The sequence below is a fragment of the Gordionus sp. m RMFG-2023 genome, chromosome 5 (assembly GCF_954871325.1).
Source record: "Gordionus sp. m RMFG-2023 chromosome 5, tfGorSpeb1-WG-v2, whole genome shotgun sequence".
NCBI lineage: Eukaryota > Metazoa > Nematomorpha > Gordioida > Chordodea > Parachordodidae > Gordionus > Gordionus sp. m RMFG-2023.
In genome coordinates, this window is record NC_088779.1 from 23,502,445 (window position 1) to 23,524,478 (window position 22,034).

The 22,034-nt window shown below is 26.4% G+C and overlaps 2 protein-coding genes across 2 annotated transcripts; one reads left to right on the forward strand and one right to left on the reverse strand.

The window, feature by feature from the left end:
* Positions 1 to 468: 468 nt before the first annotated feature.
* LOC135929912 (large ribosomal subunit protein uL13m-like) lies at positions 469 to 3,153 on the reverse strand. Its single transcript, XM_065466654.1, has 7 exons — positions 3,079 to 3,153; positions 2,915 to 3,038; positions 2,781 to 2,874; positions 2,679 to 2,739; positions 2,554 to 2,640; positions 714 to 838; positions 469 to 668 (listed from the first exon to the last, which is right to left on the reverse strand). Exons 1-7 carry the CDS (start codon positions 3,115 to 3,117, stop codon positions 644 to 646), a joined length of 555 nt encoding a protein of 184 aa, XP_065322726.1. The 5' UTR covers positions 3,118 to 3,153; the 3' UTR covers positions 469 to 643.
* Positions 3,154 to 12,012: 8,859 nt separating this feature from the next.
* Positions 12,013 to 20,832, forward strand: LOC135930014 (uncharacterized). Its single transcript, XM_065466780.1, has 19 exons — positions 12,013 to 12,051; positions 12,171 to 12,224; positions 12,365 to 12,418; positions 12,537 to 12,587; positions 12,689 to 12,730; positions 12,786 to 12,842; positions 13,074 to 13,130; positions 13,202 to 13,255; positions 13,353 to 13,400; positions 13,476 to 13,535; positions 13,636 to 13,692; positions 16,083 to 16,121; positions 16,221 to 16,259; positions 16,571 to 16,636; positions 18,908 to 18,982; positions 19,047 to 19,151; positions 19,312 to 19,440; positions 19,620 to 19,707; positions 20,791 to 20,832. The coding sequence occupies exons 3-18, from the start codon at positions 12,400 to 12,402 to the stop codon at positions 19,679 to 19,681; spliced, it is 960 nt and encodes a 319-aa protein (XP_065322852.1). The 5' UTR covers positions 12,013 to 12,051; positions 12,171 to 12,224; positions 12,365 to 12,399; the 3' UTR covers positions 19,682 to 19,707; positions 20,791 to 20,832.
* Positions 20,833 to 22,034: the final 1,202 nt, after the last annotated feature.

Sequence of the window (22,034 nt, forward strand, 5' to 3'; positions counted from 1 at the left end):
ATAATTTTGTTTGTGAACTTAAAAAAAAGGTAATCGTATTTTGTTTTAAAAGTTTGTTTCTTTTATATGAGTGGTTCTTAGAATTATCAACCAAAAAATATTCATGCAAGACAAACCCCTGTTTGGAAGAAATAAAATAATTTTTTTTATCATTAATTAATTTCAATCTACAAATATTGTAGCCTTGGGTATAAGTAATTTATGAAATTTTTTTAGAATTTGAAGGGGGGGGGGGGGGGTTTATCTTATCAGTAATTAAATTTTTGTCACGGAATAGTTTTTCAGATGTTGTTAGTCATGCAGTCTTTGCATTGAACGATTTTATTATCAGTCTCACCCAAAAGACCTCATATCTTTACTAACGAGTTTTTTCACAACAGGATTAATCTATTGCTCTCAATCATATAGTAAAAACGAATGTATATTAAAATCACATCTTGTACAAACTTAATGTAATCATATCTTTATTCATTTTAATTTCGGCAAAAAATATATAAATTCTCATTTTTATCATAGTTTATGTTTAATAGATATTAAAAATTTGTTTGTTTCTGTTTCTGCCCAGCCTTTGGAATTAAGGTTTAGTTTCATTTATTCGTCTCTATTTCAAAAAATTTAAATTAGGTTATATATAATATGTAATTTATTTTTCAAGGTAATCTGGTGGCCTAAAATTAAATAAAAAAATTATAATAAAATAGTAAAATATTTACATATCCCATATTTTTGGAAAGTTTTCTATTTCATTTTGTGAATAATCTTGCAATCCTTTAGCTACTGGCATATATTGTTTCAGTTGACCTGCTATATTTTCCATAATTTTTGATGGCACATCTTTCTATATATTATTATAACATTATATAAAAAATTAAGAAAGTTAAATTCAAACAGTTTTAATTGAAAAATTGCAAATGAAGTGTAATAAGTTTCATTCCAGTTCTATTAAAATTATTAGAATGTATTAACGAAACCTATTCTAATTAAATAAGAAATGTTTCTCATTTAAAATAAATAGGGGAGACTGAGTTAAAGTGATTGACGTGGTAACAATATTTACGCAAATAATTTCTTAACCCTTGAACATAAAGACTATAAATTTGGTGTGAAGATGTATTTTTATAAAAATTTCTTACCTATGTTCATCTTTAAAAAAACTTTCGCTGATATAACCTACCAAAAAACCGTTTTTATCCAAAAATTATAAAAAATCAAACTTTAGTTATTTGCTTTTAGCAAAATATATTAAGGCTCAGAATTTTAAAATTTGAATACAAGTTCCATAATAGCTATAAAATAAAATTTATTGGAAGTTTATAGCTTAATAAGTCATGTAATAACAACATAATATACAATACATTGGGGTAGAGTTTTTATGAGTAAAATTATTTTGTGTGATTTAACATTAATAGTTTGTTTGTTATTTGGAATAAAATTTAATAAGTAGTCACAAGGAGAAAAAATAATTGTAATATATAATGTGCCTAAAATGGGCACATTCAAAATGTGCTATTTTTGATATAATTATTTAAATTCTGGTATTGTATCGATTAGTTTATACTAAAATTATAAATGTTAAATTTTAATTTAACAACTCTATCCTGAAAGTTAGCCACTTTACCCTGAGTATAGGGTACTATGGCAAAAATGGAACACTTCATGTAAAATTAATCACAAGTCCTAAATAATTTTGTCAATGAGGGATATGACAACATATAAACAAATAATTTGTTCTGTTTTGCGAAAGGTTAAAAAATATTATGGTAAAATGCAAAATACCAATAGTTAATCATTTCACTCTGGCTTCCCTTAATTATACCTCTATAAACATGAGATACATTAAAGATAAAATGAATATAAATTATTATAAAATGGGAGATATGCAATACACACCCAGTTAAGTTTAGCTCATGGTTTCTAGTAATTAAATCAGATGCATTAAACTAATATTCATTGGTATTAGTGAGTAATGCCCAATACTCCCAATTTTAATCAATATAAATTTTAAGATTACATTAGATATTTGCAAATGCTGGTCCAGGCTGTGCCCAAGTCCAAAAGAAAATTTTTGATCAGACTGGACAGTACAATTTTTTGTAAAATTTCTAGCAGGTTAGGAAAATTAGGCCTGATGCTGATCACTAACATATTAAACCACAAGCGATAAAATAATGATTTATAAATTTCCAGGACAATAAAAGAAAAATGAGAATATTAATGAAATATATTTTTCATTTTTTTTTATTACTAGATGTAATTTTTTTGGTAATAATTTAAAAAGTGTTTTTGGTACATCTCTAATTTAATTACTAATTTTTTCTAGTTAGTGAATGATATATTTGTTTTGTTAAAATGTGTAGGGTTTAGAATTCTAAATTTTTATAAAATCCTATATAATGTTCTCCAATTATTTGTGCAACTGCTATATGTATTTAAAAGAGAATTACTTAAATAACATTAAGTATAAATCAAATAAATTAAATGAACAATAAAATTAAGATTAAGCAAGTTGCAGTAATACAAATATATTGTAAAATAAAAAATTTATGTAATTACAAGTTCTGGGTATAAATGTAATCTTGTCATGTTAGATCTTCTATGAATATTTTTTGACATTGAAGCATATATCACTTTCCTAACAATCTATTATGAATAATTTAATATTTAAAATTGGAATATACCTCTGTTGAATCTTTTTCATGTAGCATCCAAGCTGGAGTAAAACTCATGCCTTTAGGATAGCTAAATTACTATTTTCATATATAAGTATTTAAAAATAAAACCCCGTGTGATGATAATAATAACGTTCTCTCCAACCTTCTCCTCTAAAAGCAAGCCATTTAGTATTATAAATGACTACATGATCTCCTACATCGGCTATATTAAATATTGTTTAAAATATTTTAATATGATTTACAATTTTTAAAGTATAAAGGTTTGTGCTTTCCTTCTAATACTGGTTTAACTCTCCTTACAATGGCCATTGGGGTTTGATGAGAAGCATCGTACAACCACCAAAATTTTGAAAAAACAAGCCATTGCTATATGGAAATAAATATATGTTATTAACCATAAAAATACTTCAACTCTTCTATAATCATTTGGAAATCGCAATGCCATTTACCTAACCTCAAAAGGTTAATTCCTTTATCTTTTTAAATTTGAACAAGGGCTGAACCCGAACAATCCGAACACTTTTAACCCTAAATACACGTTTTTTTAAATCTCTGCAATTTACGTATAATTTAAATTAATAATATAAAATTGAAAAGGGAATGAAATACCTAGCTAGGAGAAAATTTTATTTTATCGAAAATTATTAATCTATATAAAATTGTATTAATAAAAATCGGGAGAAAGAGTAAATTTATTTTAAAAAAATTAGGGGAAAGTATAAAAAATCGGAAGAAAGCATAAACTAATAGATGGCGTATTTTGTCTTAGTCAAATATAGAAAGTCGGAAAGTTTACGACAAAGTCGGAAAGTTTACGACAAAGTCGGAAAGTCTGGTAACCCTGGTTATTAGAAGTAGTGTATTGCTTAAAAACGTTACGGGGTAGGGGGGAGGGATGTGCTATTATTTTTAAAATATATTATCAAAAAAGATATATCTTCTGTATTCTATATTAAATCAACCAAGAACCTCGATTCTTAACCTGACTCCCTTCGATTTTTTTAAAATTTTGTATGTTAGTTGTAGCACTCACTAATAAAAATGTCAAATCTTACTTTTCAGATCGGTTTACTTTTTGATATATACCCATCTTTAAAAACAACAAAATTTGAAAATACACTTTATTTAATTTTAAACATGTCAAAAAATAATTAAGCTAAAAACATGATTTAAATTTTATTAAATATCTTTAAAATTTATGTGGAAATTTATTTTATTGAAAATAAGTCTATTATTAAAAACCGGAAATAAAAATCGGAAATAGCTATAAAAAAAATTATCTTTATCTTTCAAATTTATTTTACAAGAAAGTTTACTACCTAATATTTGTACAGGATTGTAGACTGGGAAAAATAATGGGCTAGGGATAACTTTTAAAATATGTTGTATAGTTTAAATCCCATATCATGACAAATATATAGTCATTTCTTTTTTAAAAGTGATCAATATGCAAAAAGCTATCTTAAAACCCCGATTATTTTTCATTTTTTTGAATATTAAAAAAGGCAAAAAAATGTTCACCAAATTGTACTATATCTATATAAAAATGCAAAACGCCTTAATCTGGAAGCCATAATATAAGGTATAATAAATAATAAGGATTTTGTGAAGAGTAATAAAGTAACAACTATCATAATAAAAACCCATTAACTCCTTCACCCCACCTAAAGATGGACCTTCGCTCCGCAAAAAATTTTTGAATTAAAATTTTTTGACCTGGAAACTTTGTGATTGAACGATGTATTTTTTTTGCCAGTTAAAATATTTGTAATAGTGAAAAATATAGTTTCATTTTAAATATTATTTAGATTACGGTTTATTATAATAAATATATCTTATATTTGTCAAAATAATCTCTCAGAGTTTAATCTTTTTAAAATAAAAAAACAAATTAATTATTTATATAAAGTCATATTAAAAATCAGTTCCAAGAGTCGTCATTGTTATTAATATATTTTACATCACCATTACGAAATCAAATTACGTATTCAAAACCAATTTATTTATTAATTTTAACAACTTTAATAATTTTATAAAATTAATAAACATCTTTTATATCTAGCAAAATAATTTAAATATCAACAAAAAACTTATTTAAATTCCAGTAATGTGCTGAAATCCTTTTTGGTTAAAATCACAATTATTGTTATGATCTTAGACAAGAGGGGAAATTAGGTTAGCTGCTAGAGCAAGCCTGCAACATCCTTATGATAATCATATACTAATACCTATGGATGTATTTATGTAATTTGAGAGAAGTAATATCATTGGGATTTGTTATATATTTGTGTAATGTATTAATATAAATTGATTTTCTTAATTGTCAACAATGTTGAATATCTAAGCATGGAAACCAATTTCGAAATTAGATTAACAGTCAAACGAATTCCTGTAATAAAAATTTCATGCATTTATTTTCATGAAGGAAAAAATGAAAGTCAAATTATTTGTCACTATTCTTATTCGTTAAATAGTTTAATTAAATTTTGGGTAAGGTAACATTTTAAGATAACTAATCCTTGTGAAAAAACTAATATTATTGATCAGAGCTTAAGGCAGATGCAGGAGTCTATAAATCCAACAAAGCCGATTATTGTATAAATATGTTAAATAAATCCGACACTTTTATTATATGTATATAATAAATTTAAGTGATTTTTAAAAATAATTGATATAACATCTAAAGAAGTTCTTGTCTAAACTAATAGATGATAAAAAAAATTCGGAAATAAAAATATAAGATAACTGGTAAGGTCCATGGATTTTCTTTATTATGATATTATTATTTTATGCTATATTTATACAACAGATGAATGGATATTTTACCGAATAAAGGGTTAATGATTTGAAAATCAAGCTTGATTAAATAATAGAATCAATACATTCTAAACAACCGTATTGTTTATATTATAATGATTTTAAAAATTTAATTAGTTGCAATTACTATTAATTATATAATAATGTTATATTATATTTATTTAATGATTTTATTTAATATTGTTATTCCTACAACTAATGCATGCGGTGAAACAAAATGTAAGTTATAAACCTTTTTTTTACAAATTAATAATGATTATTATTAATGAGGATATATTCTAGCATAATATAATATCAGCATTTCTGTATGTCACGCACTTAATTATCTAAGGAAAATGAGGAAATGTTCCAAATTTATTTGATTAAGGGAATCCTAAAAGAGATAAAAGCGCCCTAAATATTTTTTAACTTCTGAAGATTTTACTTAACTTTTTAAAGCTCAACTATTTAAAATAAAACTAAAAAAATTTTTTTATAGAAAAACTTCATTTATATACACCAAAGAACTAAAAATTTTATTTCGACTTTTATTTCATAATACATAGATTTATATAAAACTATTTCACAATTTTAAAATAATACATTGAACGTTAAAAGTAAAACATATATACGTAATTTAAAAATATATATTAAAAATATCATGTAAACTATTTGTAAATTAAAATCTATATAAAAACTGTATAATAAAAAAAATAATTAGTATAGTAAATTGTATGTTGGGTGGGAGGAGGTCAAGAAAGAGAGCCGTGGATGGCAATGCAGTTAGATCTGCATATATCAATAGAAATGCGCTATCTGAGATAGAACCCTTCCTGTGGGTCACCAGTGATGGCGCGGATTTTTTTTACCAAGGGATTTGAAGAAGTTAGGGCATGATTGCCAAAAAAACCGATTGTGTCGGATACGATTGGTATGAGATTGCAATTGGTTAGGGAAGTGTATTTATTAATTTTAGAGTTTTCAGCTCGCACGAATGAGTTGTTATTAAAGGAGGGAGCAAATCGGTCGATACAAGTATAATCCCATGCTAATGGAGTTCCATTACTCCATGGTATTAATGTCAAAAAAATTAATGATACAATTTGACATCAATGAGCTCAATGCTTGTATAAAAAAATATATTTATTTATCATTAAATATTTTAAAACAATTTCTATTCTGTTTCTAGCATAAATAAATTTCACATTTTTCACACTTCAACCTTAAATATGTGCTAACATGTAGTAAATACTTTTTTTCGAGTGTTGGGAGCTTCTGACCAATGCCCTATATTTTCATATCTAACGTCTGATATTATCTGAGGCAACATAGAACCTTTTTTTCTCTTACTAATTTTACCTGCCATTAATGAAGCAGTAACTACTTGAGATATAAATATTATAAGTTTTATAAAAGATTTTTCATTTTTTTGAAGTAAATGTCTTCGATACAATAATCATCATTCACAATGCAGATATCTATCAAATAAAATATTACTCGAGATAGAACCTTCTATCTTTGATATCTACTAGCATTCTACTAGCATATCGTTTAAATCTACCCTTTAAATTTAAGGCCTATGGATCTGAAAAAATTTTTCTCCGCCAAGAACCACCGCCTCACATCTTCTATTGGGTCGATACCATTGAAGGATTTAACATGAAAAAATTTAACCATTTGACAATTATTATATCAGTATTAGTATCAGTTTTATAATCGAAACTATCTCTCCTTTTTCTTGAGATCGCGGCTTTTCAAATTGAAACTTTTAGGCCATTGGATTGTATGGTACCAATTATATATATATATACCTATTCTCAAAATTAGGCAAATTTGATTAGACGAAGAACTCAACTTATTCCTAATCCTGTTTGTGTTTTTATAGTTAGATTTCCTATATACACTTTAAAATCATAAATAATTCCGGTGGATCCTGCAATAGCAAATATTTTTATACCCCATTAATGGAGATTTGATTTTATATATTGATTCAATGTATTCTTACCCTTAAATGATATCAAAAATTCGTCAACACAAATATTATCCTCCATTTCAATTTTTTTCATATTGGCCTGAATAGCGGATATAAACGGTCTTACTTTAAAGCATTTATCATGCCCTTCTACATAACATGGAATTACTATTGTATTATCATTGAGATGCAAATATTATCGTGATTGTTCGAAACGGTATCAGTTACCTGTGGAAATTTGAATTCCTGAGACCAATATTAGCGATATGATGGAACCCTTACCAGTGGATAAAATAAATAAATACCTATTGTTCAATCTCATTTTTATCGGTTTTCAAAGATTGTTTTGAACGCGAAATAAATTTGATTGCTCAAACATTATTATCTAATATATCAGAATCCGATATGATATTGGAATGTTATTTTGGGGATTAGAAAATTTTTTTTAGAAAATGTTGTATCAAATGATTCAAAATTTTTTAATAATCATGAATATTATCAAGTTCTATGTGGAGTGAATTTGTGGGCGAATCTATATTTGAAATTATCATTAGGATGATTTATCCTCACTATCATCAATATCTGTTTCCGAAATATCACCTTCAATTATAATTACTTTATTTGACACCTATAAAAATAAAATATATAAATTCAATGTTAATAAAATAATTTATAAAATTCCCAGTTAATTAATTTTGGATTATAATTTTAAAATTATATTTACAAAAATAATTAAAATTTTTAAAAAATATAGATTCATGATGACATCTATAATATTTTGTCTTCTTTATAAAATAAACAGTTCAGAATTTTTCAAATTAAAATATATATAAATAATATGTAAAATCAGGGTTTCGAACCGTTTAGTATAACGGTTCGGTTCGTTCCGGTTTTTAGTTTAAAATTTTATAAAGGTTTTGTTCCATTTCGGTTTTTTAAAAAAAAATCATATCGGTTCGGTTCGGTTTATAATTTATAACGGTTCTTTTCGGTTTGTTCCGGTTTTTATAAATTTAATTTTAAAAAAAATTAATCATTAACCATGTATATATTAATTTTAGAGAAAAATCTTTTTAGTTTATAATTTCTTATTTAATTTATCCATGATAATCTAATAGATATTTTTATTAAATTTAGGAAATATAAATTAGACAAATTAGTTTTTTTTTATTTTATAAATAAATAAGATAAAAACAAACATGCGTAAATACAATAATGAATAAAATAATATGTATACTATACTATTTAGGTTTAAAAAGAGAATTCGAACGGATAACTAAAATATTTTCTAATATTTCAGGATTTAATTTAGTTCTCTGGGCAAAGAGTATAAACTTAAGGCTTGAAAATGCTCTTTCTACGGAGACCTGCGTAGCTGGAACTGCTAGCACAGTTATAGCTAACTTATAAAGTTCTGGCATACTATTCTTTACATTTTCCCAATAATTCAATTTTCTAATCTCTCTATATTATCAAATGACCGAATTATATATTCTATTTCTATACATTTATTATAATTTTCGATGCCCTGAGAATTATTCTTATTAAGACTTTCATGCGACTTAAATAAATCTTCAAAATCATCATCTAAATTATCCTTCGAATACGAACACGTAGGCATAGTATTTAGAATTTCAATATTCTGATTATTTAGATTTTGTATCAAGTTCCAAGTTTTACAAAGATGTTTTCTGGCGATCTCTCTTTCTTCAAAAGTTAAAAATACATTATATCTAGGGTCGAGATAAATAGCAGAGCAAAAAACTTCATTTTTGAAATTTATTTCTCGTGCTTTCATCGTAGAAACTAAAATTCTGGCAAATGGAGTGTCTACTTTACTCGTTTGCATGAGACATTTGATCCACGCAGCATAAAAATCGCCCATTGTCAATTGTTCACTTTGTAAATATTTTGTCAAAACATAAGCTGGATATAAAGCTTTTAATATGTCACTAATTATTTTCCATTCATTCTCTGATAAACATTTTCGATATTTCTTGGCAAAAGCTTTTTAACTCTAGTAATCTTTCCAACATTAAATAGATAGAGTTCCATCTTGTGCAACAATCTATTAGTGATTTTTTCAAATTTAATTTTGAGATAATAGCCATTGTTGTCTGATTTCTTATTTTTTTGCAGATGTTTCTTGCTTTATTTATAATGACAATTTCATTTGAATTTTTAATGCAATCATTAATTGCTAATTGAAATGTATGTGAAGCACATCTAATACCTATTAATATGGATCTGGCATTTGGTGCAAGATTAATATTTTCAATATTAAAAAGTTCTTTATTTTCATCATGAATTATATCATTTTTATTTAAATCGTCATTGTCTATATCATTATTATTTAAATCATCATTAATTAAATAATCGTTAAGGTCATCATCTTCATCATCTTCTTCATCGTGTAGTATTAATAGCTTAATTAACTTAATCATATTTGCTGCATTATCGGTGGTTATTGTGTAAAACTGCTCAATTTTTATTTCATATACTTTTAGAACATCTAGAATAATTTTTTTAAGATATTCTGATGTGTGTCGTTCTTTAATCACTTTCATGCATAGAGTCCTTAATTTTATTTTTCCGTTATTTATAAATTGAATATTGATCCCCAATATGGACCTATCATATCTAGTTGCTATATCTAATTTTAACGAATTAAGTTTTTGATATACTTCAGGAAAATTAAAATTTTAAATTTAGGTTAATAATTTAAAACTAATTATTTTTAAAACCATTTTGAACCGGTTTAAACCGGTTCAAAATATTTATAGCGGTTCGGTTCGCTCTTTTAATATTCTTCATAACGGTTCGGTTAAGGTTACGGTTCAGAAAATCATAGCGGTTTATTCCGGTTTTGCGGTTCGGTTCGGTTCGAACCCCTGTGTAAAATCAAGTAATTTAATAAAAATCGAAAGGAAATATAGTCAAAAGTTACGTGTTAATAAAATAAAAACAAATGCTATTTTTTTTTGATTATTAATAAAATTGAATTGAATATACATTATATATTCATTTTAAAATGCAAAATTAAATCAATGAATGGTTTTAAACGTTAAAATGTTACATGTAATATGATTATGTCAAATTAACTCTCAGAACTTTAATGGAAGTGAAAATATTTATAATCATATAAAAGCTATTGACTATACAAAAAGCTATCGCTTTTAGTCATTAGTTTTCGAGGTGTATAGAGCCCAATAAATTAAATATGTTGACCGGAGCCCTGGCTGCAGAGCCGTTTCTTATGGCTTACCTTAGTTTAGGACTAAGGGCACACAAAAAAGCAATAAATTAAATATGTTGACCGGAGCCCTGGCTGCAGAGCCGTTTCTTATGGCTTACCTTAGTTTAGGACTAAGGGCACACAAAAAAGGTTTAATATAAAAAAGGGTGGCAATATCGATGATTAATTTGAAAAAATAATTAGATCAATTATATGGAATGGAGAATAGAATGACACTTTCTAAGTTCTAAAGACACATCATTTATTCGCGTTTTCTATAAAGGTTATAGTAACAAGAATTCCATTAAAAAATATATTTTTTTGACAAACCATTTTATTATTAAATGGTTTTCTATTTTATTTAATAACTAGAGCAGGGTGGTATTACCAAATAAGGGACTCCGACCTCAATGTGAGTATTAGAAACATGCTCATTGGCCTGATTTGAGCTTTAATTATTATGGATTAATAGTTTTGTTTTCATCAAAAATAGGTATAGGGGATAAGGCTTGGCAGGTGAGTGAGGATTGGTGTTATAATTTTTCCCGGACAATCTTATAAATGAGAACATTATAAGAAACATCATATTACAACAAAAAAATGGGAGGGAAATTTATTTTAAAAATTTTATTACACAACTTCCCCCCCCCCCCAACCAGAACACAATATCTGTCCTCTTGATAGATTAACCAAATATATTTCAGATAAACGTATATATTTAATTGTAGATGATATTGCAATAATTGTGATTTGTTGAAGGCTGCAAACTATTATCAAATCATAGCAAATATTATGATCTTATGTATAAAATTGCATTGATAGAGAATATAGATTCTGTTTTTTATTAAGAATTGCAAAGCTATAGGCTAAATTGTCTATGGAGACGTTATTAATCTTGAATGATTTTTCGAAAAAACGATGGCAAAAAAAAGTTCTGCAATCAGGCTCCCGAAGGCTTAAAGACGATTCCAAAATATATAGCGCCAAAATTAAACAAAATAAGATACTGAGCAAGTGGTAAAAATACATCTTTTCCAGATAAATTCTTTCATCTGAAAATAAACTTATGAGAAAAATATATTGAAAACATAAATTTTGGCAAAAAAATAATAAATACTAATCTGTAACTAATGTAGGCAGAGATGATGTCCCACCATTTAAGTCAAACCATATTATGATGGATGTTATTATAGTATAATATAACTAATTCAAAAAGAAAGATAAAGGCTCCAGTAAAGTGTGTGATTGAAAGTTTTGAAAGGTTGAAGGATATTTTGATATGTCTAGAATAAATATTATATTTGTTATTTTTTATATATAACTAAAATCAGGTAGTATTAATCCCCAATCTCAACCCCTACCCAAGCCACATTCATGTAAGATATGTTTTTATTTAAAATTCTAAAAAAAACAAAAATTATATATAAATATATTCACAATAAAATTTTTTTTTGAAAAAATTGTTATTTTCAATATGGAAATAAAATTTAACCAGGTCGTCATGGTGATATCAACTGCATTTCTGAACCTGTAAAAAAACGGCCACCAGGTGAATCAAACGTTTTGAAATTAATTCTTATTACTATCATATATAATTATTCAAATTTAGAAAATTATAAAATAATAATGTTGATGAAAATTGCTATTTACATTTATACTCTTCATTATATAAATACAATATCTTTTAAGTTATAGGGCAACCAAAAGTTATAATTGTCAGACCTATGCCTATATCTCCTTCATGTGAGTATTTATTTTTTTGTTCTTTTTTTGTAAAAAAATCTGTTATACATTATCAAACAATGGTAGTCTTTTTTTTGTGAAAAAAATATCATTTTCGTGGCATGTAAACTTAAACAAGGTGAACGTGGTAGCAACTGCAATTCTAAAGTCAAGCCTATACAGCCTTCAAGTGAGTCATGTGTTTCTAATTCATTCCTACGATCATAACTCAAACTTTAAAACAATAATATTTGTGAAATTACGATTTTTATTTTTGCATATAAAAACCAGATGGTGTCAACCGAATCAGGCTTACTCCACTGTCACCTTCATGTAAGCTATAAATTTTTAATTCGATAAAATTATAAATTTTAATTGTTTATGACAGGTACTGGTATCAACTGCAAACCCAAGCCCAAGCCTAAAAGGCCTCATGGTAAAGCAGGTGCTTTAAATTATATTCGTATTATTCAGGCTTAAAATATAAATTATTAACACGAAAAATTGCTATTTTCATTTATTCTCCACAATAATAAATCAAATATCTTTAAAGTTATTTATACCTCAACCAAAAGTTATAATTCCCTAACCCAGGTATTTAAAATTAAAAAATTTGAATATAAAAATATTAGTGAAAAATTGATAATTTCATTTATTTGCATATAAATTAAACCAGGTGGTATCAATCGAATCGGAAAACGTAAACGCAAACATAAGCTAAGGCCTCCTTCATGTGAGACATGTGTTTATTATTCTAGATTTTGATGATAAATATTTATTTTCCTTTATTTGTATATAACACAGGTAGTCAGAATGGTTTGAACTGTATTTCAAAACCCAGGCCCAAACCGCATTCAGGTGCATCATCTGTTTCTAATTTAATCTATCATATTATTTAAACCGGAAAATTTATAATATAATAACATAAATTTATTTGAATATAAAATTATACCAGGTGATATCAATCGAATTCCCAAGCGCCCTATGCCTAAGCCTCCTTCATGTGAGCCATGTGTTTATTATTCTAAATTATAATGATAAATTGTTATTTTCCTTTATTTGCATATAACTTAAACAGGTGGTCATAATGGTTTAGACTGCATTTCCCTACCCAAACCCAAGAATATATCGCCTCTAGGTGTGCTATATATTTTAATTCAGTTCTACTAACATATTATTTAAATTTAAAAAATAAAAAAAATTGACATTTTCATTTACTCTCTTATATAAAAAATTAGATATCTTAATAGGTATCCGTCAACCAGAAGCCCCCAGACCTCCTTTATCACCTTCGTGTAAGTCCTTTAAAAAAAATTTAAAATTATACATTGATTAAGATAGTATCCTAATTTATTTTACATAAAAGGGGTATTTTTAATTGCAATGATATTTAGGTCAGAAAATTTTGATAGACCTCTGCAACACTAGCAAATAATAAATAAGATAAGAGCTTCTGAGATGCGAGACTAACCATTACCAATCGCAAAACGCGCACAATATATTAAATCGTTTTAAGAATTAGTTGGTTAAATGTATCATAATAGGAAATTTACGAGTTTATCAAAGATCATCATGCTAGTTATGCCCAATATATAACCTGTTTTCTTAAACTTTAAAAATCCAAGTATCTTTAAAAAAATGTATATATTTTAAGTAAGCTACATTTTTATTATAGTATTTCTCCAAATATTTGTTAATATTTAAGAGTTTTAAGAGGGTTTTAGCAAAATCCCGTTCTTCTCTATGTGTAGTATTTGGAGAAAAGCTAAAGCGCCCATGGAATTTGTATTATCTGAATTTTATAGACCGTTTTGTTAACTTTTGAATTTGAATTAATGTTTAATAGATTTTTCATATATTTAGTGCACCATTCAAAAACATGGTGTCATTTTTTTCAAAATGAAAGTAATTTTTTTTTGCAAAAAAACAAATATTGATTTTTAATCACCAGAATATTCAATTTATATTTAGAAAATGTTAAAGTTAAAAAAATTTTAAGTTATTTTGATTTTTAAAATTTATTTTAGTAATTTAGAGTTTTTTTTGCTTTGAAAAGGATTTTTCATTTTTTTTGTTGATATAATTTATAATGCCGTGAATGAATAATTTTTATCAATCACCATTTAAATTTTTGGCCATATCGGTTAGTCAATCCGGTCCTAATAGACTAGCCCCTGAACCGGACCGGTAGTTGGACCACTTTTATACCATAAACCTGGTCTGTCTTTAATCCTAGTCGGCCATTCGTAGTAGTCTCAATTCCTGATTGAAATATTTTAATTGACTTAATTAATTAGCATATATTGACTGCAATAGCGTTTTTCTTTTCCAGGAGAATTTTTATTGATTCATTTCTCCTGTCAAATTTAAAAATTTATCAAGAAAAACACTATATTAAGTTCTAAACAAGATAATATATGCCTTGTTAACAAATATTTTTTAAAGAAGGGGTTTCACATAAAAAAGGCTTTTTATTAAGGCGATGCGAGCCATCATACGCATGAGCTGAACTGGCTAATAAAAAGAAACAATATGCTCACCTCCATTAATTCCCAAGCACCTCTACGAACAAGGATATTAGTATTTATATATGAAATATTTATTTTTTTATTTTTTTATTTATTTATGAAATATGATATTTTAATTAAAATGAAATTATACGCTATTTTTTTTAGAAAACGAAAAGAAATCTTTTACCAGTTTATAACGGTATCAGACTGGATTTTACAGATCTTGGGTTCCGATTGGTCTGTAAACATTAATTAGTTTTGGCCGCCACCTTTACTAATTAAATTCTGAAATCATAAAAATAAAAAGTCCAAAAATATAATTCTAGGATTAAAAATTTAACATTAGATTTTATTAAATCTTTAGAATTCTGAAAGTTTTTAAAAAATTTCTACATTTATTCAACAAAAATGAAAATCAATCAAATTAAACAGCTTCTATGAATTATAGTATATCGAAGGGTAAATAAAAATACTTGCCAATATTTAGATTGATATTTTTTCTCCATGTAATTCTTTAAAAATAGTTATAAATTATTGCGCACAAACACATTATTATATTATGATAGTATAATAGGTGGCTCATATGTAGCAAAATTTATCTAGCAACGGTTACTGATACCCATCAGATCATATTCTAAACAACAATCAAATTGTGTCAAAATGTTATAAAGAACCCACTTTTTAATATATATCAACGGAATCACGTAGTCGAGTCCAATCTACTATAAATATAATTCCCCAAAGGTACGCGAACAACCAAGTCGGCTTCAGAAGAAAACCATGATCCTTGCCGGAGTCGAATCTAGGTTTAGCGTATTCGTGATCAACTCACTTACCAATTAGAACACAGATGATTTAAGGAAGCATCAATTTTTTTTCATATACAGCCCAAAATCAAAAAATTTTATTTCTAAACCTAGTTATTATTTTTATATTGTTTGATATAAAATAATTGGTAACTATCCAAAAATTTAAAAAAAGTCATGTGGAGTCCTCCAATTCTGTCAGGTTAATATTCCCAGCCCGGAACTAAACCATCTTATCCAGGAAAAGTTTATTGACTTTAAATTCGATTCTGAAATCATTTTATTTTTCAAACTTATTAAATAAATTAAAAATAAATTATTAGTATAATAATATTTTAATTTATTTTTTGTTTTAATAAACAATACAAGTTCAAAATCTCAAACCTCGAACTAATCCACCTTATTCAAGTAAGAGTCAATTTTTGATGTTTTTAATTTGAAATCATAATATTTTTCACTATAAAAATTTTATTTTTAATAAAATAAATCATATCCTAAACTATGGAGTCAAAATTCTTCGACACAAAACTAACCAGCCTTATCCAGGTGAGAATTCATTTTAATATTTTATCAACCCTGAAATCAAGTCAAGGATAGAAATGTCCTAGACATAAAAACCTACGTATAAATAGAAACTGGACAATAATATCCCAATTTTTAAGAAAATTTCAAAGGCTTAAAAAAGGCGATTATTTTTTTTTAAAAGAAATGACTTCTTTCTTCATTTAAACATTAAACAAATTTCTAAAATTAGGGTATAGTGTCTCTTTGTCTTAGGTACTTTTGTCCGGATCTTTTTGCCTTAGGAAATATATGTCTCTGATTCATTTTTATATATTATTTTTTTATGTAATAAGATATCTCCAAACCTAAACAACCAAAAGGCAAAATTCTAGGACCACAAAATAGACAGCATAATAAAGGTGAGTGAGACATTTCCATATTTTTAATTTAATTCTTTAAATTATATTATCAAACATCCGGATTTGAATTTAACTAGTTTTTTTTTTAAATTTATACTCCGGCACTGATTAGATTTTATGGTGACAAAAAGTTGGCCCAATCCTGCTTGATGATTATTAAATTATATAACTAAAATTTATTCTTAAATAAATTGACCCGAAAAAAATTATTTCCGAAATGCGCTTGAATTTTTTTTTTCCTTTTAGTCAGGTCTAAATTTTTAAAATTGTACTATAATAACGAGCTCTGGTTAACCCTAGTGCACGGTTCGATTTGAGCCGTTTTTTGAAAACAGGTAACTCAATATTTTAGCCAAAAAAATATTTATTGCCCTAACTAAGCCTCGAGATTTTGCGAATAGATGCCAAAACCTTTGTGCCGGACAGAATCTTCTAATATTTCTCTGGATAATATTGAGTTGGCCGTTTTTAAAAATAGGTTCAAATTGAGCCGTTTAACCCTAATTAGGCCTGTAGGTATATTTGAAAATTATAATATAACATTGATAAAAAAATATGAATTGCATTCACATATTTTATTGATATTGGTTTATAAAAAATTTCTAAAACCTAAAATTAAAAGGTAGCAATTCTCAGTCCCGCAACTAGACAATCTAATTATTATGCATTTTTAATTCATCTGGTATTAAGTTTATTAAAAATTCAGAATCAGATGATGAAATAACAACATCCATGCTTACGCTAATCGTTAAGATATAAATAATAATATTCAAATTAATAAACTAAGGACAGAAATAGTAACTGGTTAAAAAAATTAAAATGTGATAGAGTAAACAGCTGATTTTCTTAAAAAATTTTAATTAATTTTTTTTTTTTAACAAACAAACGTAAACTCGTTCGTTATAAAAAAGAAACGCGTTCACATTTAAGTTCGTCAAAAATAAAAGAACGCGAACGCCGTCTAATTTTTTCAAGAAAAACGAACATCTTTCTTGAACGTGTTCGTTTACAACATTACATTTTAATGAAGTATACGTGTCATAATTTATGCGAATATAATGAGTCATCCTGATTGTAAATCTTCCAAATAATTCTACGATTAAGGGGCCATTTTTGATATTTCACTTGGCAATGCATTCCAACAATCTACCATGTAAATATCCGAAGAATTTGTCATAAATTTCAAAATTTATATGAAAAATATGATGTAATATGTAAATTCATATAAATTAAAAATAGCTTCAAAAGATAAAATTATCCGAAATTCTTAGGGTAAATGCTCTACACATGTTGGATAGAATTCACTTCCGGTAGAGTTAGTTTTTTTTAAATTTAAATTTCGCTCTAGTAAATGAATGTAAAAATAAAAAGTTTCTAATCCTTAGGTAAGAATTTTTTCGGGTAAAGTCATTGTACCTGGATAGTTTATCGATATATTATTATCAATTTCGTTATATTGATAGTTGTTTCACTTCGGACAGACCCTTCATATACTATTAAAAAAAACTACTCCATTTGTATCTGAATCAATATAATCGAGAAGATAGCTAAACTAAATTTTTGAGAATAATAGAAAGATAGGGAATAGGGTTAATATTAGTATTGTTAAAAGGATCGATTCAATTTTTAAAAATGTTCCTATAAAAATTTTAGCCACAATAATATTGGTTAAGCCTCGAGATTCTGCAAATAGCGCCCAAAAAATCTCCAGGCTTACATAATAGTATTTTGGCTAAAATCTTAATCAGGCCGTTTTAATAAATCGACTCAAATCGGGCATTTTAGCAATACTAGTTAATGCATAATATTAAAATATGTTTAACAAAATTTACGATTTAATAATCCTAACTATAATTTTATATTTTTAAAAAAAAACTGAATTTGGTATATCTACTGTATAAGACACATATTAACTAGAAATTGGGGATTCTGAAAATATAGATATATATAATTTTATACTGCTATAAAATTCTCAATTGCTCAAAAAAATATAATAAATTTATAAGTATTAATAAAAATATTTTTACCCCAGTCATCCAAACCTTACCGAAAGAGTTAATTACAATTCATTATTTTTGATATAATAAATAACACTTAACTAAACTCTTGCCTCTACCATATCTCATTATAGGTGAATCATTTTTGTGTTTTTAATTAAATTGTAGGAAATCATATTTTTCCAAAGAAAATAATAAAATACAAATATTTTCAAATACTGTTATAAATAAATATTAATAATTTTCTTTTCATTTTTTTTTCCATAATAACAAGGTGATATGAATGGGAAATGCAAACCTAGACCCTCCAAACCCAGAATCCCCAACTCCAAACCGTTTATTCCTCCAGGTGAGTTATTCTTCACATATCAATTAAAATCTAAAATAATTTTTTTGTTATCTTTACCCGTAAGATGGCACAAGTAACGGAAAGTTGGTGCCAAAACCAATACCAGAAGTAAATAATCCACCAGATTGCTCTTCAGAAAATATAGATTCAGAAATTGATAATAGCGTTGGTAATGCAAATGGCCATATTAATTATCTAAAATAAGACCTATTTAAATTAGCTTCACATTTTTAAAAAATATATTTGTAAAAATTATAAATAAATTAAATGTATATTGATAGGGAATTTTTTTTTAGTATTTACATCTATTTTATTAAATTGAATCACAGATACTGTAAATATTGACAAATCAGAAGATAGTTCTGTTGACAAAATCTCCGCACCAGAACCGAACCTTCCATTGGACTCAATCAAATCTCCAAATTCACATGTCGATTCCAGCACTGAAGATGAGAATGGTTAAAATTTCTCGAAATATGACCTTACCTATTTAACTAATACTATCTAATCAACTTTATATTATTTTTTAATTATTAAGAAAAAATATATTATTTATTTTTACCTTCGGGAATTTATATAATTATTAGTTAAATTTTTAGGCAATTTTTAATATAAATTTTATTGATCGTTCCAACAGAAGCAGAAACCTGCGCTCCAATTTGTAATCCTCGTTCGCACAAGCGGCACAAGAATCTTTAATACTTATCACTATTACATTATTGCAAGTATATATATATATAAGAACTTTTAAATATGTTAGCGTCAAAGTATTTTTTCCGGCAATGTGTTATTTTTTTCCGACATTAAATAATTTTTTGAGCGCGAATTTTTTGGATTTAAAAATATGATTATACGGGAAATGTGTTCCCTCATGTTTGAATACCTGCCCTATGAATTTCAGATAATTTTGTCAAGAATTTTTGAGCTTAATTTAATTTATATTATTTTTTCCATTAATTTTTCTTAAAAATTATTAATGACTCAAAAGCTATGGTTAAAATAATTTATGATTCATACGATAGGTATTCTAAACATGCTGGAATATATTATCGGTAAAATCAAAATTATATTAAAAAGTTGAAAAAAATAACGCATTGCCGGAAAAAACACTTTGACGCTCCGCTTCTGGATCCTCCAGGGATTTGGATTAGAAATCTGCAGGCTTCGGGCCCTGTCTATTTTTAAAAAATAATTTCGGTTCTGACTTGTTCAGGGCCTAATATTTTTTAAAAAATTTCCGGCCGGGTCGGGCTTAAATTTTAAATATGATATCATTACACTTTGTCAAATAAATTGATACATTTTAAAATTCTTGCAAGAAACTAGGCTTAATATTTTTTTTATTTGTAGAATATTTTTCTACAATAGATAAATATTAAATTTTTTGATATTTAAATTAGGGCCGGGCAGACAAAAAAATTTTATTTTTATTTCGGGTCGGGCTTTTCGGGACAAATAAAAAAATTTCTTTCGGAATAGGGCTGGACAAATTTTTTTAAAATTTTGCGCCGGACCGGGCTTGGGAAATTAGGCCCGATACAGATCACTAATTTAGCTAGTCACTAACACCCACTCGTTTACAGGAAAAGTTGTTGTTATTAATGCGTAATTAAACTCCAAGATAAGATTTAAGTTTTAAGTTTTACCATTATATTTTCAATTATAATTAATCATCAAAACGGTCACATTGATGCAACTGAAGCGTAGAATTTATTAATAAAAAATGAAGGCTAAGACATATTTATGAAAATTTATATAAAAACATTAGATAAAGTATTTTAATCAAAATTTTTATTTTTTAAAAATAGGCATCTATTCAGATAAATCCAAGGAAGTCAATTAAAACAAATATACCTAACCAATATTCATTATAATGAATTTAATTTTACATTAGTTCATTTTAATTTTATTACAAAATGTATATATTTAATGTTTTTATGTTAATAATGTACATAATAATGTTTATAATGATAAAATTTAATGTTTTCTTTAATATAATATTGTTTTGAATATTAATTTTAAATTACCTAACTTTGGCCAACTCCAAGACGGCTTAGACTTTTTATCCTAAAAATTGGCCTTAATTTAAGCGGGGGCGTAATTCAGAGGTTTAACTAACTTTTCAGACTAAAAGTTTGCCTCAAAATTAGCTATACTTCTTCACAATTATTTACTGTTGTTGCTGAGAATGATACGATTGGTAGGGAAAATTATAAAAAGATGCAATATATCATAGCAAAATATAAATAATCAGTTAATGACTAAATTAGGTAAAATACTATTAATCATATTTTATGTAATATTTACATATTACAATTTCCTCTACTATATTTAGTTTAGGGGCCAAATAAATTCGCTGGTGATCTGGTTTCCATAAGTCTCCCATTGTTTCGGCCCTGTGTGATTGGAAATTAAAGTCTTTTACCGAGAGATAAATGCTTAGTTACTCTCTTTGACATGATGCAAAAATTTTTCTTTATAAAAAAAGTCTTGACCCCCTACCCCTCTTTAGATCTACACCCGATTTACCCATTTGGAGTGATTATCACTTTTGAAATCAAAAGTTATTTTAATTATACCCTTCATTAGATAATAACTTAAAACTTTTTATTAATAGTTTAAAAAAAACAATCAGAGGCATAATAAAAGAAGGTCTCGGCACGATAGGGAATTTTAGAAAATATTTCATGGCCCCAAAAGAGGCGTATCAGATTAATAGATTTCCTTTTTAAATAATTACAATGATACCTCGAATAATTAATTGAATCCTTACATTAATAATTTGTTTGGGGAAAAATATAGTATAATTGTTTTTTTATTCAATTACACTTGAATCAGAATGTTTAAATTGTTGTTTTCGTTCATTCGGGATATATTTTATAAGTAAAATTTTCCGTTAATCTTATTTCAGGGACTTCATCTATACCTCCTTAAATGACAACCCCCTTCAAAATTTTTAAGTTTAGATCAAAATAAAAAAGAAAATCGAAATCAAAACTATCCAGGGCCTATTTCCTTTTATTTAAATGACAATAGCGTCTTCATAACTATC

What these genes read in the sequence shown, in the direction of transcription:
- LOC135929912 (XM_065466654.1), bottom strand. Translation starts at nt 3,117, where the DNA reads ATGGCATTGCGATTTCCAAATGATTATAGAAGAGTTGAA. An exon ending in ACCTTTATACTTTAAAAATT is followed by an intron (nt 2,875 to 2,914) that starts GTAAATCATATT and finishes TATTTAATATAG; the next exon opens with CCGATGTAGGAGATCATGTA. An exon ending in TATTATTATCATCACACGGG is followed by an intron (nt 2,740 to 2,780) that starts GTTTTATTTTTA and finishes ATAGTAATTTAG; the next exon opens with CTATCCTAAAGGCATGAGTT.
- LOC135930014 (XM_065466780.1), top strand. An exon ending in AACTAATCCACCTTATTCAA is followed by an intron (nt 16,122 to 16,220) that starts GTAAGAGTCAAT and finishes TAAACTATGGAG; the next exon opens with TCAAAATTCTTCGACACAAA. An exon ending in AAATAGACAGCATAATAAAG is followed by an intron (nt 16,637 to 18,907) that starts GTGAGTGAGACA and finishes CATAATAACAAG; the next exon opens with GTGATATGAATGGGAAATGC.